At 50.2% G+C, this 24,549-nt stretch overlaps 1 protein-coding gene across 1 annotated transcript in view; it reads right to left on the minus strand.

Moving 5' to 3' along the window:
- Window positions 1–1,349: 1,349 nt before the first annotated feature.
- The window catches only part of RAB10 (RAB10, member RAS oncogene family), a 42,910-nt gene continuing 19,710 nt past the window's right edge, over window positions 1,350–24,549 (minus strand). The window contains exons 2-6 of the mRNA XM_080584243.1: window positions 20,554–20,614; window positions 10,677–10,815; window positions 7,319–7,408; window positions 6,704–6,805; window positions 1,350–4,302 (exon numbers count right to left, since the gene is read on the minus strand). Coding sequence (XP_080440369.1) covers window positions 4,219–4,302; window positions 6,704–6,805; window positions 7,319–7,408; window positions 10,677–10,815; window positions 20,554–20,614 — 476 coding nt within the window. The 3' untranslated portion in view covers window positions 1,350–4,218. The remainder of the gene's footprint in view (window positions 4,303–6,703; window positions 6,806–7,318; window positions 7,409–10,676; window positions 10,816–20,553; window positions 20,615–24,549) is intronic.

The following is a 24,549-nucleotide window of genomic DNA, read 5'->3' on the forward strand; positions in this document are numbered from 1 at the left end:
CAGGGCAGTTTTGGGGTGCCTGGGGGTGCTGCATCCTCCTGAGTCCGGCTGGGGATGTCCCAGAGGACCCCAAAAGCCACAGGAGCACCCCCCGGTCCTGTCCCCCCCCCCCCCCACTGGGCCCCTCTCCCCCGGGACACGTGTGGACGGCACCGACACCAAGCGGTGGCTCGTGGCCACCCCAGCTGGGGACACCAGGGGAAGGTCCCCGGGTGCTGGGGACGTACTCAGGGCCGACGTGGGATTGGGGGGGGCTCCTACAGCACCTCGGGGCTCAAGGCGCCGCTCCCCCAGCCCTTACCCTTGGGGATTTGGGACGGGGAGCCCGGAGGAGCAGGGGGAGCAGCGAGCACGGACGGGTCGGTGCCCGGTGCTGCGGCCACGCCACCGCGCGCTGGGCTCTGCCACCACGTCCCCACTCATCACATCTGGCCCCACTGGGACACGTGGGGCCGGGCTGGGAGCTGCCACCCCCCTGTGGGTGGCACGGTGATGGTGGCACCGACGGGCACCCGAGGCTGCGGCCCTGGCTGTGACGGCCTCGGCAGCAGCACAAAGCCCCCTCCGGTTACCGACACCACGGCAGCGGGAAGTGACAAGGCCAAGTGCGGCCCCGCTGCGCCAGGGGGACGGGGACAGGGACAGGGACAGGGACAGGCAATGCCCCCAACCTGGGCACGGCCCTGGGCCTGCAGGGGGCTTGGGGCACCGGCTCCCCGCAGCTCAGGGGACACAGAGCTGATATCTGCTGGCAGAGATGGGGCTGGCGAACACAAAGAATCACGGAATCACAGAATATCCCGGGTTGGAAGGGACCCACAAGGATCATCGAGTCCAACTCCTGGCACCACACAGGTCTACCCAAAATTTTAGACCACGAGCGTGGCCAGCGGGCCCCGGGGTGCCTCCACCAGGACAGGGGACGCGGGTTTGTGGTGACATCGAGCACGGAGAAGCTGCAGCAAGCAGCTCCTGGGAGGCACGTGCAGCTCCCCCAAGGTGGAAACCCACCCGCACGGCCACAGCCACGGGCAGGCAGGGAGGCTGCCCCCGTCCCACGGGTTTCCGAAAGCTCCCCGCCACCTCGCTGAGGAGTTGGGGGCCGCAGGCTTGCCCCCAGGACAGCCCCACCAGCCCGCCCCCAGCCTCGAGAAGCAGCTGACACTTCCTACATGAAAAACCAAGTAATGGCTGTGTCAAAACTCGGTTCCTTACAGCAGGGACCAGCTCCGATCGGTTCGTTAAGGCAGCCGAGTGGCCGCAGCCAGCACGGGCTGCGAAGCTCTGCGCACCCAGAGCCCCACGGGGACAGGGGGAAGGCGCCGGTAAGGGGCCCAGGAAGTAACCAGTGCAAGTTTATAAAAGCTTTTATTTGCTCTTGGTATGACCAAGAATGGGACAGTGATCTTTTATACAATTTGATACAGTAAGTGGTACAAAAGAATGTGTTTTAAATAAAAAGCCAGAGTGGAGTAGCAAAAATATTAAAAGATTAAGTAAAAAATTGTAGGCATGGGAATTAATCCTAGACCTGAAGTCGATGCTGTTTTTTCCACCATCCAAGTCCGATCGTACGAAGCGCGGCTTCCACCTCGCCCCGCGCCGCCCCGCACCGCCCCGGCCACACCGACGTGCCAAGTACAAAGCAGGTAACACGCTTATACAATAGATCCAACCTCGGGGTTTAGTTCATCATTACCAATTTAATTAAGTTACATTTTGCCATGACAAAAGGTAGCACTGGGGGTTCCGCTGCCGGCCGGGGACGCGACAGCCCGCGGCTGCTGGCACGGCCGGATCCAGCGCGACGGCGCCCGGGCGGCTCGAGGGGCTCCGGGGGGGTCCGGGCAGGATTCGGCTTCAATCCCCACCCGGGGCCGGGGGGGCTTCCACACGCAGGTGCCACAAGCAGTTAGTTGGCTAGCGAGCGGTAAATTTAGATACCAGCAGAAATAAAGTTACTGCAGATTCCTCCAACACGATTATTATTACTTTTTTAGCATCAGAATTGACTCTTGGTGCTCACTCCTCCTCAGCTGGGCCTTGCACTCCCAAAACAAAACAAAGCCACACGGTTAAAAGTCATGTTTTCATACGAACAGAAGAGGACCACCTAGACCTGTCTGCGCGTGCTGACTGCGTAGGGAGGGGGCTGCGCTCCCCTGGCCGGGCACTACGAGCGCAGCGCCTACAGACGACCCCGACAGATTTACACAGAAGGAGCCAAGCCCCCGGCAGCAAATAAAAAGCTCACGTTTTAAAACAAAGATTATACAAAAAGAAAAAAAATTGATGTCTATTTTTCCATTTTCCCTTTTTGATAACGTTGAAAAGTGCAGGTTTAACCAGAAGGTAGCCGGCTGCTATTTACAGTGCTGGCCACCAGGCACAGCGCGGGGGGACCGACCGGTGCCCGTCTGCCCACGGGGGTCCCGGGCCCGCCTGGCCAACAGCCACACGGCTGGGAAGGGCGAACACAGAGACAAAATGCCAAACCACGGGGAAAAGGGAGACACGCCGGCCGAGTTACTACACGGGAAGCGGTTCAAAACTAGAATTCCAATGTTAAAACACCGTCATTTCATTAAAATTAAATCAGCGTTAGTTACTACTTTATTTACTGGAGAAAGTCCAAAACCCAAGCGGACAAGAGTGAGGCGCGAGCTCGTCCAGCTTCAAAGAACGCGAGGCTCGGGGGAAGCGGCTGTTGGGAACATCTTTTTGTCCTTGGCTGGAGCAGCTCTCCTGCGCCGTGTTTTAAATGCGAGGCAAGTGAACACACGGCTGCTCCTGCAGCCCGAAGGCCCGGTTCAGCGGGAGCAGCCTACAAAGCCGGGCTGGCAGTCGTTAACCCCCTTCCTTTCAAACCCGAAGCCACTGCAGTGCGCGAGCGCGGGTGCCTGGCGGGGACGCGGCGGCACAGCCCGCGAGCCCGTGCCCCGGGAGCGAGCCAAGACTGACCGCAGCACGAATGACTCGGAGCTTGTAACACTGGAAAGTGGAAAGTTTTCAGGGAGGTAATAAATTAAACTGCCGACTTTTTTTTCTTCCTTTTTTTTTTTTCTTTTTTCTTTTTTAATCTAGTTTTACTCAGCCTCTTGCTAGGCTACCGAACATCTTGTTGGAGCGGCTAACAGTGAGAGACAGAACTTAAAAGTTCATGTTAACTGCTGTCAGTTTGGGAATCGCATGTTATATTCATACACATAAAGTAGACAACCACATCACCCTCCATAGAAAACTAGTGCATGCAAATAACTCTTCCATATCATAAAACCCAATGGCTATGCAGGAGGAGAGAAGATATACTAGTGAACTGACATTGGCTAGAGGGAAATTAGTAGGTATCGTCAACATTTTACCTTGAAAGCTAAATCAGTGCTTTGTATTAAATTTTTGGCAAACATACCACGTTGCCATCCTTTTAATTAACACATCACACCATGAAGGAAAGCAAATAAAAGCAGCATGCAGGCAAAAGGAAAGAGCTGCGAGTGAGAAAAAAAATGGCAGCAGGAACAGTTCCGAATGGGTAGATCACCAAAAAGGAGACAGAGCAGATTAAATGCAGTATTTTTTGCACCACCCTTTGTCCTCGATGCATTACACCAACAATTACAGAAAGCAATCACAAAAGAGTTCAGTATTTTAAAATGATCAGGTATGGATGGTATGTCTCCTGCACATGCTTCCACCAGAAGAGAAACAAAAGTGAAAATAAAAGTTCCTTTCCACATAAGGCACAGGACAAAATAAACCCCATTCACATACTCAAGGCGAAAATGAGTGTTTTCCTGGCTCTTTTGCTGATGCTTCTAGAGAATATGGTGACTCAAGCACATTATCCATGACAGAAAATTCCACTGTTGTACAAAATAAATTGTTAATTCTAACTTTTATTCTTATACAATTTGCAGAGTAGAGTTGAATATGATTGCTATATGTTTTAATGTCAGGAGGAACGGGACTATAATACAACCAAAACGTAGTGGTAGGTTGAGCAGGTACATTAAAAAATGAAGTCGCGGAGATGATTTTCCTATACATGTTGAGGAAATTATACTACGCAAGCCGTCCTAAACAGAAAAACAAAGGGAGACAGGAGCTTGTTAAGATGAGGAACAAAACATCGGTTTAAGGTTAAAAACGGGCAGAGTGGTTTGTTTTGCAGCGAGAAAAAAGGAGCGGTGGATGGCGATTGGTGATATAGGAGAACGTTCAGCAACACTTGCTCTTCCAGCCTGTCACCCCACCTCCACTGCTGATATCTACATTTTCACTGTTGGGCTCTTTTACAGGGGTCTGCAACGAGACAAGCAAGAAGGTTAGGTAACTCCTGAGACATTCGGAAAAAGAGCGTTCAGAGCTGAAGAGGTAGAGGCTTACAGAAGGACTGACACCACCAAATAACATCCCAAATAAACTACGGACAAAGAGCTCTACAGAAATGTAGGGAATCCTCCTTCCCTCGCCAGCAGAAGCGTGCAAAACCAGTCTTAGGATTTTTTTTGTGGCTGTTGTTTTAAATCAACAGCGATTAGAAATCTGGGAAAAGCTTTCAAACTAGGCCCGCTCCAAAGTAAACAAGAATTATTTCCAGATCCCGCTTTTAGAACTGACACTCGGACTTTGGTGGAGTAAATCACAGTGTGCAACTTACACAAGCTGAAGTTAAATTATGTGAGCTAATGACCTTAAAAATGACAGAGTCATTTTATTTATGGATAAAGAAAAAAAAAGGCAAAGCAAAAAGCATCTGCCTTCCAGTTAATCAGGACACCAGATTCCGAGGCAAAACATCTCATCTGCACCATGGGATGTAAGCTTGGTTTGACCAAAACAAAACCTGAAGTCCAGTGGTTTTGATCAGATGCTCGCATCTATTTTCAGCTGTTTAGAAACTAATCTAAACGTTCGTGAGAATACAGCACTTTACTCCCCGCATTCCTTTTCCTATTCTCTACCCCACAGCCTTGCAACAGCAAGCCATCGCCCACCCTGCCCCGTTCTTCAGACAAATGCACTGAGGCCCGAAGTAAAAATGTAAAGGTCAGGAGGCGCAGCAGGACCCACTAGGCTAGGAACCCTCCTGTTCACCAAAGGCCAACGATTTTCAGTCGCTCCCTCACATAAAGCTCGTCAAAAACCGGTTAAGAAACAACTCCGAACTAGGGCTGCGACCACGGCGCGTTGAGCAGAGGCGTATTCAAAAGGGATGAGGAAAGACTCAGCAGTGACCTTGCACTAGATTTCCAACCAATTAACCCGGACGACGTTAGCGATAGCATTCACGTGGGGGAAGATAATCCCGTCCCTACTGCTAACCTGGAGCACAGAAAAAGTATGTAAACATTTAGGAACAAAGCACACGTGCTGGAGTTGGCCAACCCATGCCTCTCAAGCTCTCAGAGTTTCAGTGCTGGAGACGTGACCTGATCGCACGTAGGGACACGCCAGCACAGGGTTTAATCAAGTCCTTGGTACAGGAGTACACAAACTAACTGAAAATCAGCCCTGGAGCCTCCTGAATGTCTGCTCAGCTCAATCCAGCAACAAAACAGTGGCAGCTATTGGGAGCCGATGCATTCCCAACTTATGACAGACACCAGGGATACAAGTACAGCGGTATCTCGCAGCTCTGGGCATACAAAGCTTTGGGTACATGACTCAGCAAAGACAGCGCTCTTCATGGTACATTTCAGGAGGGAGAACCAGCCACCAGGAAGCCCTGGTGATCCATGTTCTTCTCTCAGCTGCAATTTAACCTGCCAGCCAAGGCTTCCAATGAAACACGGAGGGTTAGAGAGGCAATCACTGAAACAAGGTAGAAGCGACAGGTCTAGTCATTCAGAATCCCGGCAGAAACTTAAGACTTTTTACACAATACTGGGTACTGACAGAAATGGCTAAAGGCATAGCTGAAAAATACAGGCAAATGCTAACGTGGCAGGGCAGAAGAGGGGAAAAGACAGAATTCCTTTATTTGAGGAAAAAGGTCCTCACGGCATTCAACAACTATACGGTGAACTATATTGTGGCACACCAGAAATAAAGTCCATGTTTTAAAACAGTAAGTTTTGAAGTACAGCCACCAGAAGAGTCTACTGAGGTTCCGATGGATTCTCTGTTGCTGCGAGTTGTCAAATCCTTTGGCTGTAGCTTTATAGAGGGACACAGTCTGTTTAAAAGAGAAATCTGAGGACACCGTGTGGCCCACCTCACACAGAGACTGGAGGGACAGTCAAAACAGAAAAGCAACACCAGGGCTCATCCCCGAATTCCAGTGACTTGGGTCTCCTCGGGATTACAATAACTTCAGGCATCTGAGACAGGAAGTGACAAACATTCACGTTCCCTCTCCACAAAGCAGGGAAGAATGAAGGTGGCAGGGAAAGGACAATTCTCTTCCAAATTAATTCAAACGTTTTAACTGCAAGCACGCGTGTGATACAAGTGAGTTTAAGGACCAAACAACTAGGAGTTCCTTGGTGCTTTGATGTATGCTACTCCCTCTAGATAGTACCAGCACCATACTGAAACATCAAACAAGCTTTAGAAGCCTTAGATGTACAAGTCTTCCTTCAGGGACTTGTTTGTCTTAGCATACCAAAGTAAAAAGCCACAACAATTCAGGTGAACATCAAAAGAAACAGACGCTGACATTTTAGGATTTTTTTCCCGAACAAATCCTGTAATTACCTACCTTTCGAAGAATGTCTTCTGCTAATGTGAGGAATGCCTTCTCAATGTTTATATTTGCTTTTGCACTAGTTTCGAAAAACCTAATACCATGCTCCCTAGCAATCTAAACCAAAAAAGAAAAAAGAAGGTTAGCGTTATTGTAGTGTTATTCGGTTGATGCTGCTGTAACTTTGGGATTAGTAACATTTATGAGCACGTAATATTCTTCCAGTGTGGCAGGCATCAGAAGTACTAGCTAAGCAAAATGTCACACAAGAAGATTCAGAACTTAAATCAGAAACAGCAGTTAAAGTGTATTAAATTACAAGCTGATGCCTGAACGTAAGAGGACAGATACCACACAAATCAGTCGCACGACAAGTAACTTAACAGAGGTTGCTTGCAGAATTTTAGCTATCCAAAACAGAAGGAACTGCAGCTGAACTCACTCCATTCACGGCAGTTGTTCACAATTAAACTTCCAGGAAAACGTTCCTTAGGCTTACAAGGCAGCAAATCCAGCTATCTTGTTTGTTCCCTGGCATGCCCCGCCGTGGCATTTAAACCACCCGACAATGGCAGGAAGTCTTGGCACTGATTTGCTTACTTGGATAAGCAAGTTTTTGTCCACACCTACCTGTTCACCTTTTGCTTTAGGAACAACTCTTTTATCTTCCATGTCACACTTGTTTCCTAACAGCATCCTCTCCACATCTTCATTGGCATGCTAAAATGAGATAACAGACAGGTTTACACATCTCCCCCAGCAAGCAGCAAACAGCTACTGTACTTTTGGATTTCCACACTGTTTGAAGTCCAGGCTAACGCTCACACGTCCAGCTGACCAACTCTTTCCTGAGTCCTAACAAAGACTGTCAGGAATCATTCTTCAGACCCTACCCTTAAACTAAAGAGCTCATGTATCCAGGAAGTGGAATTAGACAACGACAACAGCCCTGAGACAGGACTGCCACCATCCCAACGTCAGTTATTCTTCCCCTTCCTTTTTATTTGTGTAGTCTAAGTGTGAAGTCTTCCTTTCTGAAAAGGATTAAGTGCTGGTTTGCAACACAGATTCTTCCAGCTACCAGCATTCACCTAGCAAACCCCGGTTGGGTCGCATTCAGTGACATGGGAAAAGCAGCAGCTTCCTGCCTGGCACTTCGAAGCCTTAGGTTTTTCGTGTGCTAGACACACACACTTACAGAAACAATGCTACAAAGGCCAAAACATCGGAGGACAAAATGAATTCCAAAACTACAGCTGCCAACAATCAAGCTCCACGCACTACAATGGCTCCAGCCGACACTATTGCTTTTTTGGGATTTAAGGGATTGTCTGGATAGTTTTGCCGTAGACAGGTAAGCCTCCCTAACAACCACAACGGTGCTTTCAACCACTACAAAGCTAAACAACAGAAAAGGTGTTTATAAGTTACGAAAAAAATACTTTTTTTGTTGTTTGTTTTTTTGAGGAGTTCCTGGGTTAAATAACAAAGGCAAATTTAAGCTCTCCAGCATCACGCTATCATGGGAGCATGACTGCATGTCAGCTTTGTGCTTTAGCTCTATCTGCTAAGTGTTTCGTGCGGAAGTTGGCAAACTCATGCAGTGAAATGGCACTGACTCTCTACCAAGTGCACACACAACACTATGTCACAAAGGGAAAACTGAAGTGAGCACCGGGCTAACGCTCAAGATCCGACAAGAAGCAGGACCCCATACGCAGGGAATCAGCCTCGTAAGGCAAAACAGACTACCAACGGGTTTCTCCAGGAATGCTGTATGAACAAAAATCCCTCAGCTGTCCAGTTATTGAAATACTGCCAATATCCACCATAACAAGGCAAGAACACGCCAGGGATACCCATCAGACCAGCGGAGAAGCTCCAGCAGCCACAGCACGAAGCATCACTTAAGTGGATAACTGAGGTACTTTGCAGCCTGACATGAGAAGCTTCTTGGAAAGTCTAATCTGAATTTACTTTCACTCCAACAGCTATAACGCTATTTTACAGCAGAGTTACTAACACAACTACAGAGGGAAGAGCTTCATGCATCCAGCACTCCTGCTTATAGTAATAGCCCATTTCACATTCCTCAGGAGAATCGCCCCCAGATTTTTCCCTTCAAGTCATAAGGAGTAACAACAACCAGATGGCAAAGACACCGTGTAGATTAAGACACCAAAAACGTTGATTTTTCGTGCCCACAGAACTGCTTACCCAGCAGCAGACCTCTCAAATACAGCCAGCCCCGTGCATAAAACCGAGCACTTGAACACCTCAGTGAACTCCTGCTGGCCTGAAGCAGAAGTGCTTGGCGTGGCGCACCTCTGCAGAACTGGCCGCCTTTAAATACTTCATATTTAGCAAGGATGAAGGTGTGACGTTGTTACACGTCTCTAGTTTTCCCAGTTATTTCAGAATCAGGGCTTATGTATCCTGTAGAAGCGCCTCTTTGCGCTCAACTGCAACTCAGAACACCAGCTTTCCTACCAAAAGTTCTCATTATTGAGAGAATATCTTTGACAATATTAGGTCCTTGTAAAACAGAAGCGCTTAGCTGCTTCATTCGCTGCTGGCACTTGCAGCAACCCTGCACACGGGGGGACAGCACCCGCCAGGCGTTTCAGCGAGCAGCCTGAGTGCTGGGGCTGAACCTCGGAGTCCAGGCGCACCTGAAGCGAGCCGCAGGGCTTGTGCTACACGGGTCTGAAAACGTGAGGCGAGCACCAACACGCGCCACCTCACACACAATGGCACGAATGACATCCTTACCCAACATCCTGGACACCGTGGCTTTTTTTAAACAAAGCAACAAACCTAAAGGCCTTGGCTTCAAGCTTACGTTTGGCTTGTTGCTGAGTCCCTTCCTGTCCTACCCCACTCCTTCCCCTCTTCTTACTTCCACGCCCACCTCGATCCATGCCTTTTCATAAACAGTGTAATTTCCCATTTCTCTGCTAGGAAAATTACAATCCCGAAGTAACATTTTTGCTCTGTAAGAGCCTTTCACCAGCCTCAGTGCTTCAAGCAGCAGTGCCTGACAGCACCCACCTGCTGACACTCAGGGCCATCTTTGTGCTTTCAAAAAAATAACGAAGCTGGAAGCCCAAACGTTTATTCCATTAGAGGACACCGTAACAGAAGTAAAAACTAACAGTCGTGCTGCTCTCTAACAATCGGGAATTCCCTGCGAACAAACTCTTAGGGTCCAGGCACTGACTGCTTCCACACCAGTTTCTTCTGCTTCACTTGACCTCACTTGAAATTTTACCAACTTTGTGTGGTAAAATGCGGTAAATATATTTTGCCTTGTTCGGTACTCCCCTAACAAAACCAACAACTGGCTACGCAGGTTTCAGTAAGTTGCTGGCATTCAACAAGAGCAGTTTGCAATACCACCTCTAACAGCAATGATAAAGCTGCAAATGCATCCGTACAACAGTTTTGGTGGAGACAACAGAGTGGAGGTGATCATATTTAATCATCCTTGAGACCTACGCAGCCATCCTAATAAAACGGGTTAGTAACAGAGGCGATACATCATTCCACAGCTGCCCTACAGCTTATGGCTTAGCGCAGTTCCTTTGCACACCACCTTGTGGTGGCTGCTCCTCCTGGAAACAGCGCTGCCCAGTTACCAACAGGCGTGTTCCTTACCTCCAAGTATCCTCCAGCACAGAAACAAAGTCTGTTCGTGCATGGATTTAACACATCTGGACACCGCCAGCCCCCGTGCAGTGATGCAACCCTCCCTGCTGCTGCGGGGAGAGCTGAGGAGGGGAAGGCAGGAGGTGGGCCAGGTTCAGGACAGCCTGAAGTGTTATTCCTTTGATGGGCCGGGTTCAGAACAGCACCCAAACCCCACGTTAAGTCCCGCACCACACCTTGGGCCAGTACAGAAGCGTAAGGTGCACTCGGTGGGACTCATGAGATGCTCTGCGGGTCACCACAGACAGCTCGGGGCCGGGATCGTACAGCCTTTACTCACCTCATCTATGTTTCTGAGCCACTTGCTGATGTTTTCAAAGCTCTTGGCGTTGGTGATGTCATACACCAGCATGATTCCCATGGCACCTCTGTAGTAGGAGGTGGTGATGGTGTGAAATCGTTCCTGCCCTGCTGTGTCCCTGCAAAGAGAGCGCGTATCAGAGGCAAGCTCTAAAGGCACCAACGGGGTTTATCTGTTAGCCGGGTGTGCGTGGCCCAACCCGCCCTGTATTACAGCGCTACTGCTGGACGTGCAGTTTCCAACGAGTGGCAGGAGAGGCAGCAGCAGGAAGGCCCTTTCCCTCCCAGACGCAGCTGAACATTCAGAGAACAAAAAAGGCAAGCTTCGGTAAGCCACAGAAACTCGGGGCTTGAAGCTTCTCTTCTGGATTTTACTTTAAATGAGATTTTTTTTTTTAAAGAACATTTTTCAGAAAAAAACAGGACAGACGAAAGACATTGGACTGCTTAATGGGGCTCACACAGCTTCGTTTTCTGCCTTCTTAGTTATCTGTTGAACAGCAAAGCAGTAAGTCACAGCAGGTCTGCTACCTTACCCCGATAAATAAAGCCGATATCAAGGCACGGTAGGAATTTGTTAATTTTAAACTTTGCATTTTTATTGACAACTCCGAACTTTTGTCCAAAAGAAGAAGCTTTTATTTCCAAGTCTCATCTCAGGGCAGCGTCCCAAAGACTTCTGAGCCCCAGAGGAGCGCAGCGATGGGGAACAAGAAGTGCTCTCACAGCACTTCGGCGGGACTGTGAGCAACAGCATCAGTGCCTGAACAACACTCTCTCCCTTCACTGACCGGATGTAATGCTTCCTGCAACGTTACATCAAAGCGTACAAGAAATAAATCTAGGAGATGTACTATCAGTGCAACATTAAGTTGTCTATTTCTGTAAGGAAGATGCCGAAAACGGACCGTGAAAGATCACTGAAGACAACTGCTTTGCCATCTAATTCTGAGATCTTTGATGGGATGCACGAGATTTGGCTAACCAAACTTGCACGCCATCGAAGTGAGAACTAGGATGTAACTGCACATTCTGTACGTGTCTTTCAGAGGACACAGACCTAGCAGAGTACGTTTACAGACACTTTCAGTGACGCTTTTTGTACAAGCTGCACCGAAAGGTGTCTGTGAAGCCGAACTGACCTAAGCTGACGCTGCCCAGCTGCCTTCAGATGACGTCCCCCAGTTGACCCGTGTTTCCTCGCTCAGAAACCAGTGACCTCGGAGGAGATCCCCCAGTTACACCAGTTCAGCTCGCTTCCCTTTCAGCTGTTTCTGAGGCCGCAGCGAACGCCTGGGTGGAGGGCAGGCGCCGCCAGCCCCAAGCCTGGTGAAGACCCGGCTCGCCCACGGCCCTGTCAGCAGGCGCTGGCTGTAGCTGCCCTCAGTTTGTTTAAGGGCACGTCACATTTCTGGCCACGGGTCAGCTGACGGACAGGGAGTCGGTCAAAAGCCCCCACGTCCCACAAAATCAGTGAAGAAAAGCTCCTGAGACGCAGGGCTTGCCAAGTTTCCTCTCGAGTCTCATCAGCTCCGCTGGGCTGGGAGCCCCGGCCTCTGGTCCAGCACTCCCTGAGGCCGGCCGCTCTGATCTCGTGTCTCCTCCTCGCAGGTGAAAACAGCGGCAAGAGGGCGAAGAGCAGAGCAGAAGGCCGAGGGGCAGGCCCCGTGCCGCGCAGCTTTGCTCGGGAGCGTTTTGCAGCCCCACGCAGAGCTCCGGCTGCCCCGCGGGAGCCCCGGTGCTGCAGAACCTCGGGGGTCCCGCGGCGCCCCGTGAAGACGCCTGGTGTTTCACGGCTGGCTTGAACGGTGCTGAATCCCTCCCAGTTCCTTTCTGCGCCATCTGGAAGTTCCTCCTGATGGCATCCCGAGGTTTCCCTTAGCACGACTTAGGGCCGTCAATCCTCGACCGACTCTGGTTACCTCGGCAGTGAGCGTTTCCCTCCCTGCCCCAGTTACACACACAAACACAGCTCCTGCACCTTCCCCGCACTGCCTCAAGCCACTCCAAGTTCTTCAGACTTTATTTGCTGGCCAAAGGTCTAAAACAGCCTCACCCATCACTCTGGACTACCCCTGATTTACCCGCGCGTCACCGGGGTGCGGAAGCCAGGACAGTAATCCAGCGCCACACAGGAGAAGTTTCTAGAAGACTTCAGCATGCCTGTTCCTGCATCCCGCTGCATTCCCTCGTCACGAAGCAGGTTTTTCTGACATCTGGGTAACCGGTCACGCACACTGAACGTCAGAACTTTGCTTTTGTCTCTCCTGAACTTCACGGGGCTTTTTCCAGGGACATTTCTCCGATCGGCCAGAAGCGAGATGAAGGATAAGGCAGTCCTCTCTGCTATTTACGCTTTGCAACTTCTTCTTGTCCCGCTTAGCTTTAACACAGTAACCGCGCTCTCTCTTCCTTCATCGAACCCACTAAAGAAAACATTGCCTGGCACGGAACTCGGGACAGACTCCTGCAAAACATCTCTCGAGAACTCTTACTTACACACCGTTTATTTTCTGTCCTCGCGTGCTTCGCGTTCACTTGATAGCACCTTCGCCCAACCCAGTTCTCCGTAGCTTGCTTTTATCAGGCAGGGACGTCCCAGAAGAGCCTTCCCAAAACCACCAGGATTTATGGCACCTGCAGTTCCTCCCCCGACCGCCACGGCCAGTAAGCTCCCCGCGACGAACGCAGATTGATTTTTACACAGTTTGGCTTTGGCAGTGCTCAGCTGTTACTCACTGCCTGTCAGGTCCTACCCACCTACAACCAACTCGCTCAGCTACCTCCTACAGGATTTTTTCTGGCAATCGAAGCTAAGCTAACGGGTGAAAAGCGAGCTGGGGAGGCAAAATGCAAAGAACCTGGGATTTTTTTTTTATTATTACTATTATATTTAAGTACTATCTTTGCCCTTTCCCCTCCTTAATGGATCTCTCCATTCATTATTCAAAGATAACTCTTAATGGCTGTGAGATTAGAGACCTGACTGAGGCAAACAGAGGAAGTGAGTTATGGTTTTCAAACCGCCTAGGACTGATGAATCCACCCTGAGTAAATGGCACGACGCAATCGGAGAGCGCGCGCCTTGCTCACTGCCCTGCTTCCATTCTGTTGCTCATACCTCTAGGATGTACGAGCGTGCTCTGAAACGATGGGCGTGCATTAAATCCTCGGTGGAGGTAAAATATTTGTGGAAGCCAGCTAGCTCTCCGAGCTAAAATAAATGCAGACGAGGATTATGGAGACAGCCAAAGAAAATGAGGCCCTACTGCGCAAGAGGGAACAGAGAACTGGGTTTGTTTAGCTGCAAAAGGAAGACAAAGAAGGCTGTCCTGGGGGATCTGGGAAAGGAGAAGCACAAGGAAAGGGAAAAATCTATTTAAATTAGTCTCATGCCAACACTGAAGTATGCATAAACTGTATCGTATTAGAAGTCTAACCAACAGAGAAAGGAATTTCTGGGACAGCTTTCCAGCTGACCTAGCAGAGACTAAGGGAACGTTAAAATGTACTATGATTTGTTTACCAAAGGTTTACGTGGATGCAACAACAAGAGATTGGATCTGATGATCTGTGAAGATCCCTCTCATCGGCACAGCTTGAAATCATGGTCTTCAACGTACCAAGCCAAGCAATTTCCCGCAGGATAATCCTAAGAATTTTATCACTGTCCCACTGTCTCTTCTTGCAGTATTTTGTAAACTACGCAGCAGAACATTGCATTGAACAAACTGTACCGCTGGTATCAGGCACACTCTGAAAGCCTCAGCAACTGGGTCAAAGGCTCTCCTTCACAAAGGAACATCTGTAAGACACCTCGTCACTGGAGATTTTGGGTTTTCTCAAGTAATATTCAGCCAGAAAAAAAAAATACAGATTTGCAATTAATGAAGTATCTGGTTGTTTTATAGGGAGTCAGACAAATGCCAAAATACGCTCTTCCACCTTGAGCTACGCACATGGTGAATGGCCTCAAAAGCTGCCAGCAGCAGGAGTTAACCTTTCGATGTTCCTAGGGTAACTGCAAGAATTAAGGAGACTGATCATGCACTAGCTAGTGGAGCTGTCTGCAGCTCTGGCTGGCCACCACCGTCCTTGTTATATGCAAATTCCTGTGTTTAATAGGGAATTTCCACATGTAACTATTTCCAGCTCTGCTGGTGCACATTTCCTTCACTTAAGAGAGGTGTTCCAAGCTGGACGGTTATTTTTGCAACAAGCTCGTTCCTGAACAAAACAAAATTCTGGAGAAACTTCCCTCGCCATAAATGTGTTCCCAGCGAAGATGCAGGGATGGAAAAAAATATTTTATGCTCTAAACAATTACGAACTGCACAGTAAGAAAATGTAGCTACTTCTAAAATTGGGAATCAGACAAAATACTGTAGGAAAGCCCACTGATAGACAAGTTTTAGGTCAAGACCGGAGGGATCAGAGGAGCCTCTACCTAAATACTGTGTTATGTCTTGAACCCTATCCCTCCAGCGCTCCATGCCGTCAGCATCAGGGTGTTCGGTCTGCTGCTTTTTGCGTTCACTCTCCCAATATCACCATCCTGTAAATCCACCCTTAGGATCAGCTCTTACAACGCACAGTTGTTTTCCCAGACTCTGGAGCCTGAAGAGAGAGACCAGAAAGCGGTTGTATTTTCTGCACGCAATTTTCTCAGAATATTCTTGAATAACTGGAAAGAGGGCTCCTGGGCAAAATTCTTCTGCCACAGCAAAACAGGGCACATCATGATCCGCTTATTTATCCACTTCTGTTCAGAAATACCTGGTGGGTCTGGGTTTGTTTTTTTCCCTCCACGTTCTCCTTTCTCCACCTCCTCCCTGTTATGCTGAACAGGACCTTCTCCAAGTCTCTCGCTCCTGCTGGTGAATTTCCAGCAACTTCGATTTCCACCGTCCTTGACCTTAAGGAGCCCTTCCTTCTCTTCAGCGTCTGCTACCACTTTGTATTTTTGGATGACAACAGTATTTCCTTTCAGCCTTCGCTTCCTTCGTTTCACCAGGATGACAGACGCAGATCTGACCCGTGTGTGTTCTTACAGGTGCCAGGCCTGGCCAAGCCAGGGGTCTGACGGCACCCAGTCCTCTGCAGACCAAGGAATTCCGGAGCCAGAGATCACATTTGTGCACCTAACAGTTGAAAACAAGCTGCTCCTCCGTGAATTCCCTTGTGAACACGTGCACGCCTGCAGCTACCACGACACCTTGTGATGAGCTTACCTTCACTTCTGACGTTTTGCACGTGCCCCCGTCCAGCCTTACACTAGAGCTAACGCTTCTGTACTGGGAAGGGCACTAAGTTAGAGCGGCCTCAGCCTACCTTTTCCAGCACACCTACGATTTTATAATTGTGCTTTGGTCACTCCTCTCACAGCCCAAAGAATCCTAACTTTTCCCAGTTCTCAGAACAGCTGTAACACCCCTCCGTCATCCTACTTGCCTCTTGCTAAGGCATGCTGATCAAAACCGTACCTTACGTCCGGCTGTGACGCTTCCTTCCCTGCCCACTGGAAACCACCTCACCCCCTGGATCAGGAAAACCACATTTAATTTTTCAATGGCTACGTCGTGCTAACAAGTTTAGTGAATTACAGCACACCTCAGCCTTCCACTTTCCATTTCAAACCAATTCTACCTGAGGCCTGGAGAACGTGGTATTGCATTCTTAAAAGCTGAATTTGGAGCTCTGCTACTCTGTTCCTCAAAAGCGTTTTTTATCTCTTCCGCAACAATAACACCAGCTTTTCCTAGAGCAGCGCTCCCTCTTATTTTGGCACCTCTGTTTTCCCCCCCTTCCCTGTACTTTGATAATTACTGAGAATATTAACATTTTTCAAGACATTTATCAGCATCACACCTTCCAGGCCCCACCCAGCACAGCTCCGCTCCCATCCTACATTAGATTCACTACCGGTGCCTTTCCACATGGCACTGTATCACGGACCAGGAGAGCAGGATTTCTAAACAACAGCCTAACCAGGAAGATCCTGGATTCTTCCATCACGTGCCAGCACGCAGAATTTGCCATACCTCAGCTCTTCCTGTTGCACCTGCACTGCAGCAGCTCATTCCTTTGGAAGGCCAGTCCCGAGAGCCCTGTCCCCTCCCGCCCCAGTCCCGAGAGCCCTGTCCCTTCCCGCCCCAGTCCCGAGAGCCCTGTCCCCTCCCGCCCCAGTCCCGAGAGCCCTGTCCCCTCCCGTCCCAGTCCCCAGAGCCCTGTCCCATCCTCCTTGCTCGCAGCCCAAGCCCTCCTGCAGGCTTGCCCAGCCGAACCAAGGCTTCCCAGAGGCTCCCAGCACACAGACGTATCCCCACGTGCTCCCCATGCCCGTTTCCTGCCTCCCCTTGTCCCAACCTCCCCCTTTCAACGCTGTTTTGCAACAAAGACATTTTCATTTGGAGCACTGTGAATACGCCTTAATCCTGGCTTGATCCTTACTGAACAGCAACCTCCCTTTTAATAGCAGTGAGCTATCACGTTACTTATCACCTCTGGCAAGGTTTAGCTCAGCTTGACCTTGCTATTCCTGCTTTACTCCTATATATGTATTTTAGAGGTCAAGGCATGACTGAGATACTGCCATGTCTGCTCATTTTCCATACCCGAGACGAGGAAGGCAGCTAGCCTGCCTCGTACGAAAAGGAACAGTTGTATTAGAAAATGCCATTTTTATCTGTGCGCTGTAAAACTAATTGCCCATTGAGACTGCACCTCTACCCCAAGGAGTACAAAAGCCAGTATTAGTCACTTGCACTCCAGTGTCAAGGATTTTGAAGACATTGCAGGGCAGTAAAACACAATGGCCCAGCTTTGCAGGCAGGCAGAGAACAGCACAAGAAAGATTTAATACACGGGTGATGAAGGATGACATGCATCAGCGAGAGACAGGTCGATACGGTAATTTTGAACTGAGGAACAGCTTATTTCTATTGTTTTCTGCATGGGAAAAGAACCCCACTTCTCACCTACGTACACAACAAACGCTACAACCAAGTACTCGACCACTCCCGCTGATGCAGGATCCTCGTTCTGTTCGCTCTCGCCAGCGATGGCTCATTAAACACAGCGCCCTCGTAAACATCGAGCAACTTTATATAAGGAAGTCCTTCGAATTTGGGAAGCAGCTAACATATCCTAAGCTAAGGTACAAAACGCTGTCACCGTCGTCATTCTGCAAACAGCTCAGTATCACTGTTCCGAGAAAAACCTCACATTAGGTACCAGTCTGGAGAAGCACCATTAGTAATAACGATGATGAAAACAGGAGTAACAAGAAATATAAAGAGAGGCCAAACCTGCCTTTGCTACCCAAGACGTTTAAGAATAAAACGGGCGGTCCGCAAGCAAGAGAACAGCATCATGGAAGGCTGGAATGGGAGCTGGTGGCGCCTTGGAGAGCCACGGCTGGGCTTACAGCTGGTTGGGCGATGGCACCAAACCCAGCAGAGAGAAACAGGGCGAAGGGAAACAGGGCAAGCACACCACGGGACGGCAGCTTTCAGGGAGGGGGAAACGTCACAAATGAAGCAGTGGTTGTTCCCCCCCTAAGTTCTGAGGATGGACGTGCTGCACGAAGCGTGCCTGACGCAGAAGCACGTCTGCAACGTAACACAAACTGAAAACCTCCAGGTGCTGAACGTCTCTTCTCCTGCCCTTAACTGAAACCGACTGCTTTCTTTTCGTGGTCAGTTCCGTATCTTCTGATGAGCTTATTCAAGCACGGAGCTGTGTCCCAGCGAAGTTCCACCTATGGCTCAAAGACAAGTTTTGTTTTCATTCAGCTACGTTAGCTCCTGTGCCCTTACTTCAGGTACAAAAGCATGACCGTGCTCCAGGCACAAGAAAAGCTCTGGGTACAGCCTCAAGTTCACGTGGGAAACGTTTGCATCCCTTGCAAAAACTACGGTAGCGGGAGCGAGGTGTAATTCTGCAAACGTTACACAACCCCTACAAGTGCAGGGCGAGTTTAAGGACAGGAAGCGGTGGTTAAATATAGATGCGCTGCACAAAGCCTCCTCGCCAAAACGCGCGGCTGTTCTGGCCAAATTAGCGTTGGGCAGAGCTCCTCATAAAGGCAAGGCTGCGCTGCGGCGGCTCGGACGGAGCCTAGATGCCCTGCTGGCTTTGGTTGATGTCGTTTTGGAATCATAAGTGCATGCTACAGGAGCTTTATTTTCCGCTTTCCAAGTCTCATTTCAAATGTGAACTTTCAAACTAGCAGGAACAAGAAGCACGCCTCTGTAGGTGCAGACAACACCCTCCCATCTCTGCAACATTGAAAGGGTGCAATTTCACAGAACCTGGCTCAACCAAAGCCCTCTTCCTTTCTCTAAGCCACTAAAACCCACAGCACTCACAGCTTCATTGCAGTTTGTTTCTCTCTCTGTACACACGTTCCACATCCCCAGTATCCCCTATTTTCTGTCCTTCCATTTCATAACAACCCCATCCAACGCTGAGTTTAAGGCTTCCTTTTAAGTCACTCCAACGTTTGGCTCTACCCACAGCAAAGCCGCGTAACTCACAGCACCCAGGCTGCTGTGGGAACAAGTCAGGCACGGTAATTGTTAGAAGCTGTGCTTTGATCTGGGTTGGAAATCTGAACGCAGTCTAATGAGCTGCTATCAGAGCGAGAGATGCCCAGCAAGTCAATCGATGAAGCTCTATTACACCTGAATGCCTCTTTAGCTAATGCTCTCAGTCCCTTCCTTTTCGCTGCTCTGCTTTCAGCTCCCAGTTGATCTATACCCATCTTCCTGCAGACATCTCCATCTCGAACGCTGCCCTTGCGGAGCTGGTTACCCTTTGTGGCTCCCCGATGGAGCGCTCCAGCGCAGAGCTACTTCACCATCCACGCGCTTCTTCATCGACCCGCTGCGCAGTTCCTACAGCAAAACCAACTTGGGGAACTCGTTCCCTTGCCGGACACAAAGCAAAATAACCAAGTTGTCTGATTTCTTGCAGGACTGGGATATGAGAAACAGCTCAGAGAAGGTGCAGAAAGATAGATCCCAGGTGGCTGAACGATCATCCTTCCCGATGAACAGTCCTCGGGCACTGCAGCGACTGCTCAGCCAGAGGAAGAACAGAGCCAGAGCGCCGAGAGCTCTGCACCTACCCACACCCACACCCTCGGGCAGGACAAGATTTTTTATCAGTGGGGGACAAAAGGAGCAAGTTCTGGACTCTCAGTGCAGCTGGAGAACACACCAGCAATACACATACTCGGCTGAAGAGGGAGTTTTAATTAAAACGCAGGCAAGGAGAAGCCATTAGCTTCCTGACCTGACTTGTCACGGGGCTATTAAAATGGGAATAAAGAAAATCACTAGTTGGGCAGGCACAACAAGCTAAAGGAAAGCAGTGCAAGTTCTGCTTCATGTTAGACTTTCCAGCAGGACAGCAGTCACACTTTCAGCCAGCTGAGAAACTCTCTGGTTTACTATGGAAAACTACGAAGTAAGTGCTGAGTGACTGCACTTTCTTGCTGACGCAGAGGAAGGCTACTAGTCAATTTAAAGTCCAAGATTTGAGGCGACTCCTAATTTAAGGCTTCCAGTTTTAAACACCTCCCACTAAATCACAGACTACGAGGATCCTGACTTGCCACCAGCCTGCCCAACAGAGCAGCCCCGCTGCAGCGTCTGCAAGTCCAACACCCAGATCTCTTCCCCGTTTCTTGAACAGAGGTTAGGAGAGCTTTACTACTTCCAAAAATGCCCAACACCAGCACCGTTACATTCCTGCATGCAACCTCCAAAAAAGCAAACCCTTCTCCCAAAAACCTGCTGAAGGCGGCCGCCCAGCAGGATGCCACCGCGCAGCTTCTTGGGCCTGGTACTCACCAGATCTGCAGCTTGATCTTCTTTCCTTGTAATTCAACAGTTTTAATCTTGAAGTCTATCCCTAAAACAAACAAGCAAATAAAAAAATTGGTATTTATTTACAAAAAAAGCAATTGCACATCAGCTCAGAACGGCTCCAGCCACAAGAAGAGCTTCTCCTCCTGCTGGCCCTCCCGGTGAGGGCGGGGTGCCCGCCAGGCTGGACGCAGGCAGGCGCCCTCCAACGCCCCCAGGCCGGCCCCAAGTGGCCAAGGGACACCGCCAGGTAACGCTCCTAAGGCCATGTGGTTTGCAAAACCTTTTACATTTCTTGCTTATTTCTAAGAAAAATGTCATTTTTTTTGCAAGTTTTTTGAGAACCTCCTAGAGAAGAAAATTTGGGCGTCTAGGTTTTAAAATGCTAACCAAAACAGCCAGCTTTCTTCTTGCTTTTTAAAAAGCATTTTCCCCCAAACAAGTAAGCCACAATATTTTGTGTATGCTGAAAAATGACATGAGATGTTGTGGAGATTTTTTTTTTTTTTCCTTTTTACGCTTTTACACCTAACCCTCGTGCTACCACCATTTCAACAAACTCCTCCAGAAAGCCTGGCTTTTTCCTGAGGTTCTCTCTCCTTCCTATTAATCTCGGTCGAGCAACCTACCCGTAAGAGCAACGCCAGGCACAGAGCTCAGCGCTCGCGACCCGCTCAGCACGGCTCGGGGCGGTCAGCACGTGGCAGGGCCCCGCACGGCAGCAGGTCTGGGGGGCTGGCAGAGCAGGGGACAAAGGACCGCTGTCCTGAGAAGACTCGGGAGAGGAGAAACCATCACACTGACTAGGGGCCGCTAGCCACGATCAGTCCTGACGCCTGCATTTGGGATTTTCATTACTAATTCTGGTGTCATGAATTGTCTACCAGAGCGAGAGGCACCGGGCAGAGGACGATCCAAATAAGAAATCAACGATCCCGAGGACAGAACAGAAACAGGGGGCGGCTGTCAGCACTGCAACATGCAGCATTACAGGCCTGGTAGCTGGTTATTTCTTCCGTGAGCGGAGCTGTTTCTGCGCAACAAAGAGAGAGGACAGACGGACGGCTAACGGGCGAGCATTTTACTTTCAGTGAGTAACCAGGAACCCACGCAATATTTGAGAATATTGCCAAGAACCAAGAACCAACCTGCAATATTTGCTAGGACAAGCAAATACAGTCTTGCGTGCACCTGCTGTGAAACCTCCATCCGGGACCGGGAAACACGCACATTGCTGGGTAAGACGCTGGTGAAAGCTCACTTTTGTACGCTCTTGTACTTTTTGCACGCTTGCAACGCGTGCGAACCGGTGGCTCCCCCAGAGCGACGCGGCACCAGGCAGGCTGGGCCCAGCACAGCTCCCCGTTTCGGGGATGTAAGGCTGCGCGGTGATTCACGGCAGGAGCTGTACGCAAGGCAGGAGCTGTTCACCAGCCCTAGGACGTCAGCCCGGAGCCTGCGCGCATCACTGTCGGGTACATGTGCCATTTATTTCCCCGTTAGCCAGGCAGCACAGCGTTACTCACACTAAGTTACAACTGCGAAGCAGTACAGCTGCTGTCATACGTACCCGGCTTGGGAACCAAGCCCGCCGAACGACCAGAAGCACCCTTTAGCCCGAGTTTTACCATCCCCACACGGTGCCACGCGCAGCCGAGCTGCTTTGCTGCGATGTGGCGCTCCACAGCAACGCTATCGGCGGTACCAAACCAACGCCCAGGGCGTTTGCCAGAAGATCTTAAATAAAGGTATTTTAGGCAGCGACACCTGCTCTCAGGTCCTGCCCGGGTAAAGCAGGATGTTTGACAGCCACTCGGTGCGTGCGTTAAGATAAAGCGAGCTGCTGACCTACCCAAACAAGTCAATTCTCCCCCGCGCCGAGAGGGATTTAGCTAGCTCTAACACTTGGGGATAAAACAAACCTCTGATTCCACGTTATACCCAGCTCCCGCTGCAATTGCAAGGTAATACCGGCTCAGCCTTCGAAGCAGAAGAGATGCTATCAACAGAGAGGACCGCCCGCCTCCAGCTGCCTTCCCAGTGGCTTTGGCAGACTGGAAGAGCTGGCCGTCGGCGTGGCCGCGATGCTTGCCCCAGGCCTCCCCAGCGAAGCGCCCGGCTCCGCAGTGCTGCAGGAACAGAGGCTTCGGAGAAAGCTCCTTACAGGCACGTAGCTTCCAGGAACACTCAAGTTCAGGAGAGAGTTTAAGATGGTAACAGGCATAAAAATTGAATGGCTTATTACTATCACAGGAGGGTAATGACAGAACTACTGAATTAAAGATGAGCACGAAATGAGTTCCTCATCAACTGTTGGTGAGATATTCACCAAATTCAACAGGGCAAGCTGGAATCCACAGAAAAAACTGGACGTACACAGCCAGCCCACTGCGCCTTCAAGACGACGACGCCTTTCCGAACAAAAACCTGGAATTTGCTGTGTTTCCGTACAGCTCACGGGGTTCAGCAAGGGAGCCTCCTCGTGGGAAGGCTGTCCAAGCTCTCTGGCTCACTCCTGGGAACTTCAAGCACCAGCTGTGTACAGCGACACCTACACGGGCCTAGGGCTGGCCAAGAGCTGATGGCTTTAAGAAGACAGGAGCTGTATCTGGATTCTTTTGGTTCCTGGCCCTGCGGTACCAAGGCCTGAGCACCACCGCCAGCAGACCTCGCGGGACGTGCACGGCCTCTGCCGTTCCAGAAACGCTGCCGGCCACCACCACGCGCCTGCCTGAGGGGGCGAGGAGCAGCACAGAGGCCAGGAGCAGATCTGGAAGCTGCAGCACCAGCCCTGCGCACCAGGCCACTGCGATCCAGCTCCTAAGTCTCTGTACCAGCAGCGGTTATCACTGCCGCTCTCGAGAAGGCATGCCAGCTTTGTCTGGGTAAGGGCACCCACCGAAGGTCCGGTGAACGCAGAGCTATTTCCTCATCCCTTCCGAGCTTCCATTGCTTCAGATGAAAGACGTTAACGAAGACCCAGGACTTGTGACAGCAGAACAGAGGACGTTAAATTCATAATCACCGCACCCAGTTATGTATCACTTTACACCTCCCCAGGCCCCTACCAAGGTTCTGCAGAGATCCCTCTCCTCTCGCTAAATCACAATCCAATTATTCTTGAAAAGGGAAAGGCAGAAAGCCATCAGCGCGAGCGGGAAGGGGGAAGTTATTTCGCAGTCCAGAGCGGCAGACGCCGAGCTGGCCCTCCGCAGCCAGCGGGGGCTCTGCGGGCATTCTCTACGAACAAAGCCAGCATTGAGCCGGGGAGGCCGGGCAGCAGGAAGCGCAGCGCGGGGATGCTGCGGCACCGGGATGCTGACGGCGAACCTGCAGGGCAAGCGCCATCGACTTCCCATCACAAGCACCCTTAGTTACATGCTACTTTGTATTTCATTTCAGTATTTGACTCGCAACTACGCTATAACAGCATCGTGTAATTGCAACTGGAAAAAGAACAGCAAGCGGGTACCGCTTCATACCCCAGTGTGTTCAAACCACCCACCTTTGTGCTCACAGGCTCTGGCACCAAGTGTTTTTCTTACTTGAACTCCGGCCACAGTCACATTTTCCAGTAAGACCGGACGGCCTCTTCTGCTCGCGTCCTTTTCCAGCCGGCAGCAACGCTGCAGCTCCTGGCCCGAGCCCCAGTGCCTTCCCCGGAGGCTCAGGGGTGCACCAAAACCCACCTCAGACAACCAGAGCAAGGAGAGCTCCGCCAAGCGCCTTAACGGCTGCAGGAGGACATAAACCTTACCTTCACCGCCAATGTTTCGGACATGCCAGCACAAGCAAAGCCGGGGTGACCATGCAGAAAGGCACCGACCTGCTACGCCTCCTTGAAACGCTTTTGAACGCATGAAGGGAGGAGGAAGCGCGGCCCTGCAGCTCTAAAACGTTCGTATTTAAATAGCAAAAAAAAGCAGTAAAAGACAGCTCAAGCAGGAAAATACAGCAGTGACGAAGCCTGCAAGTTTTTAA

This window comes from Anser brachyrhynchus (assembly GCF_964034855.1).
Source record: "Anser brachyrhynchus genome assembly, chromosome: 3".
NCBI lineage: Eukaryota > Metazoa > Chordata > Aves > Anseriformes > Anatidae > Anser > Anser brachyrhynchus.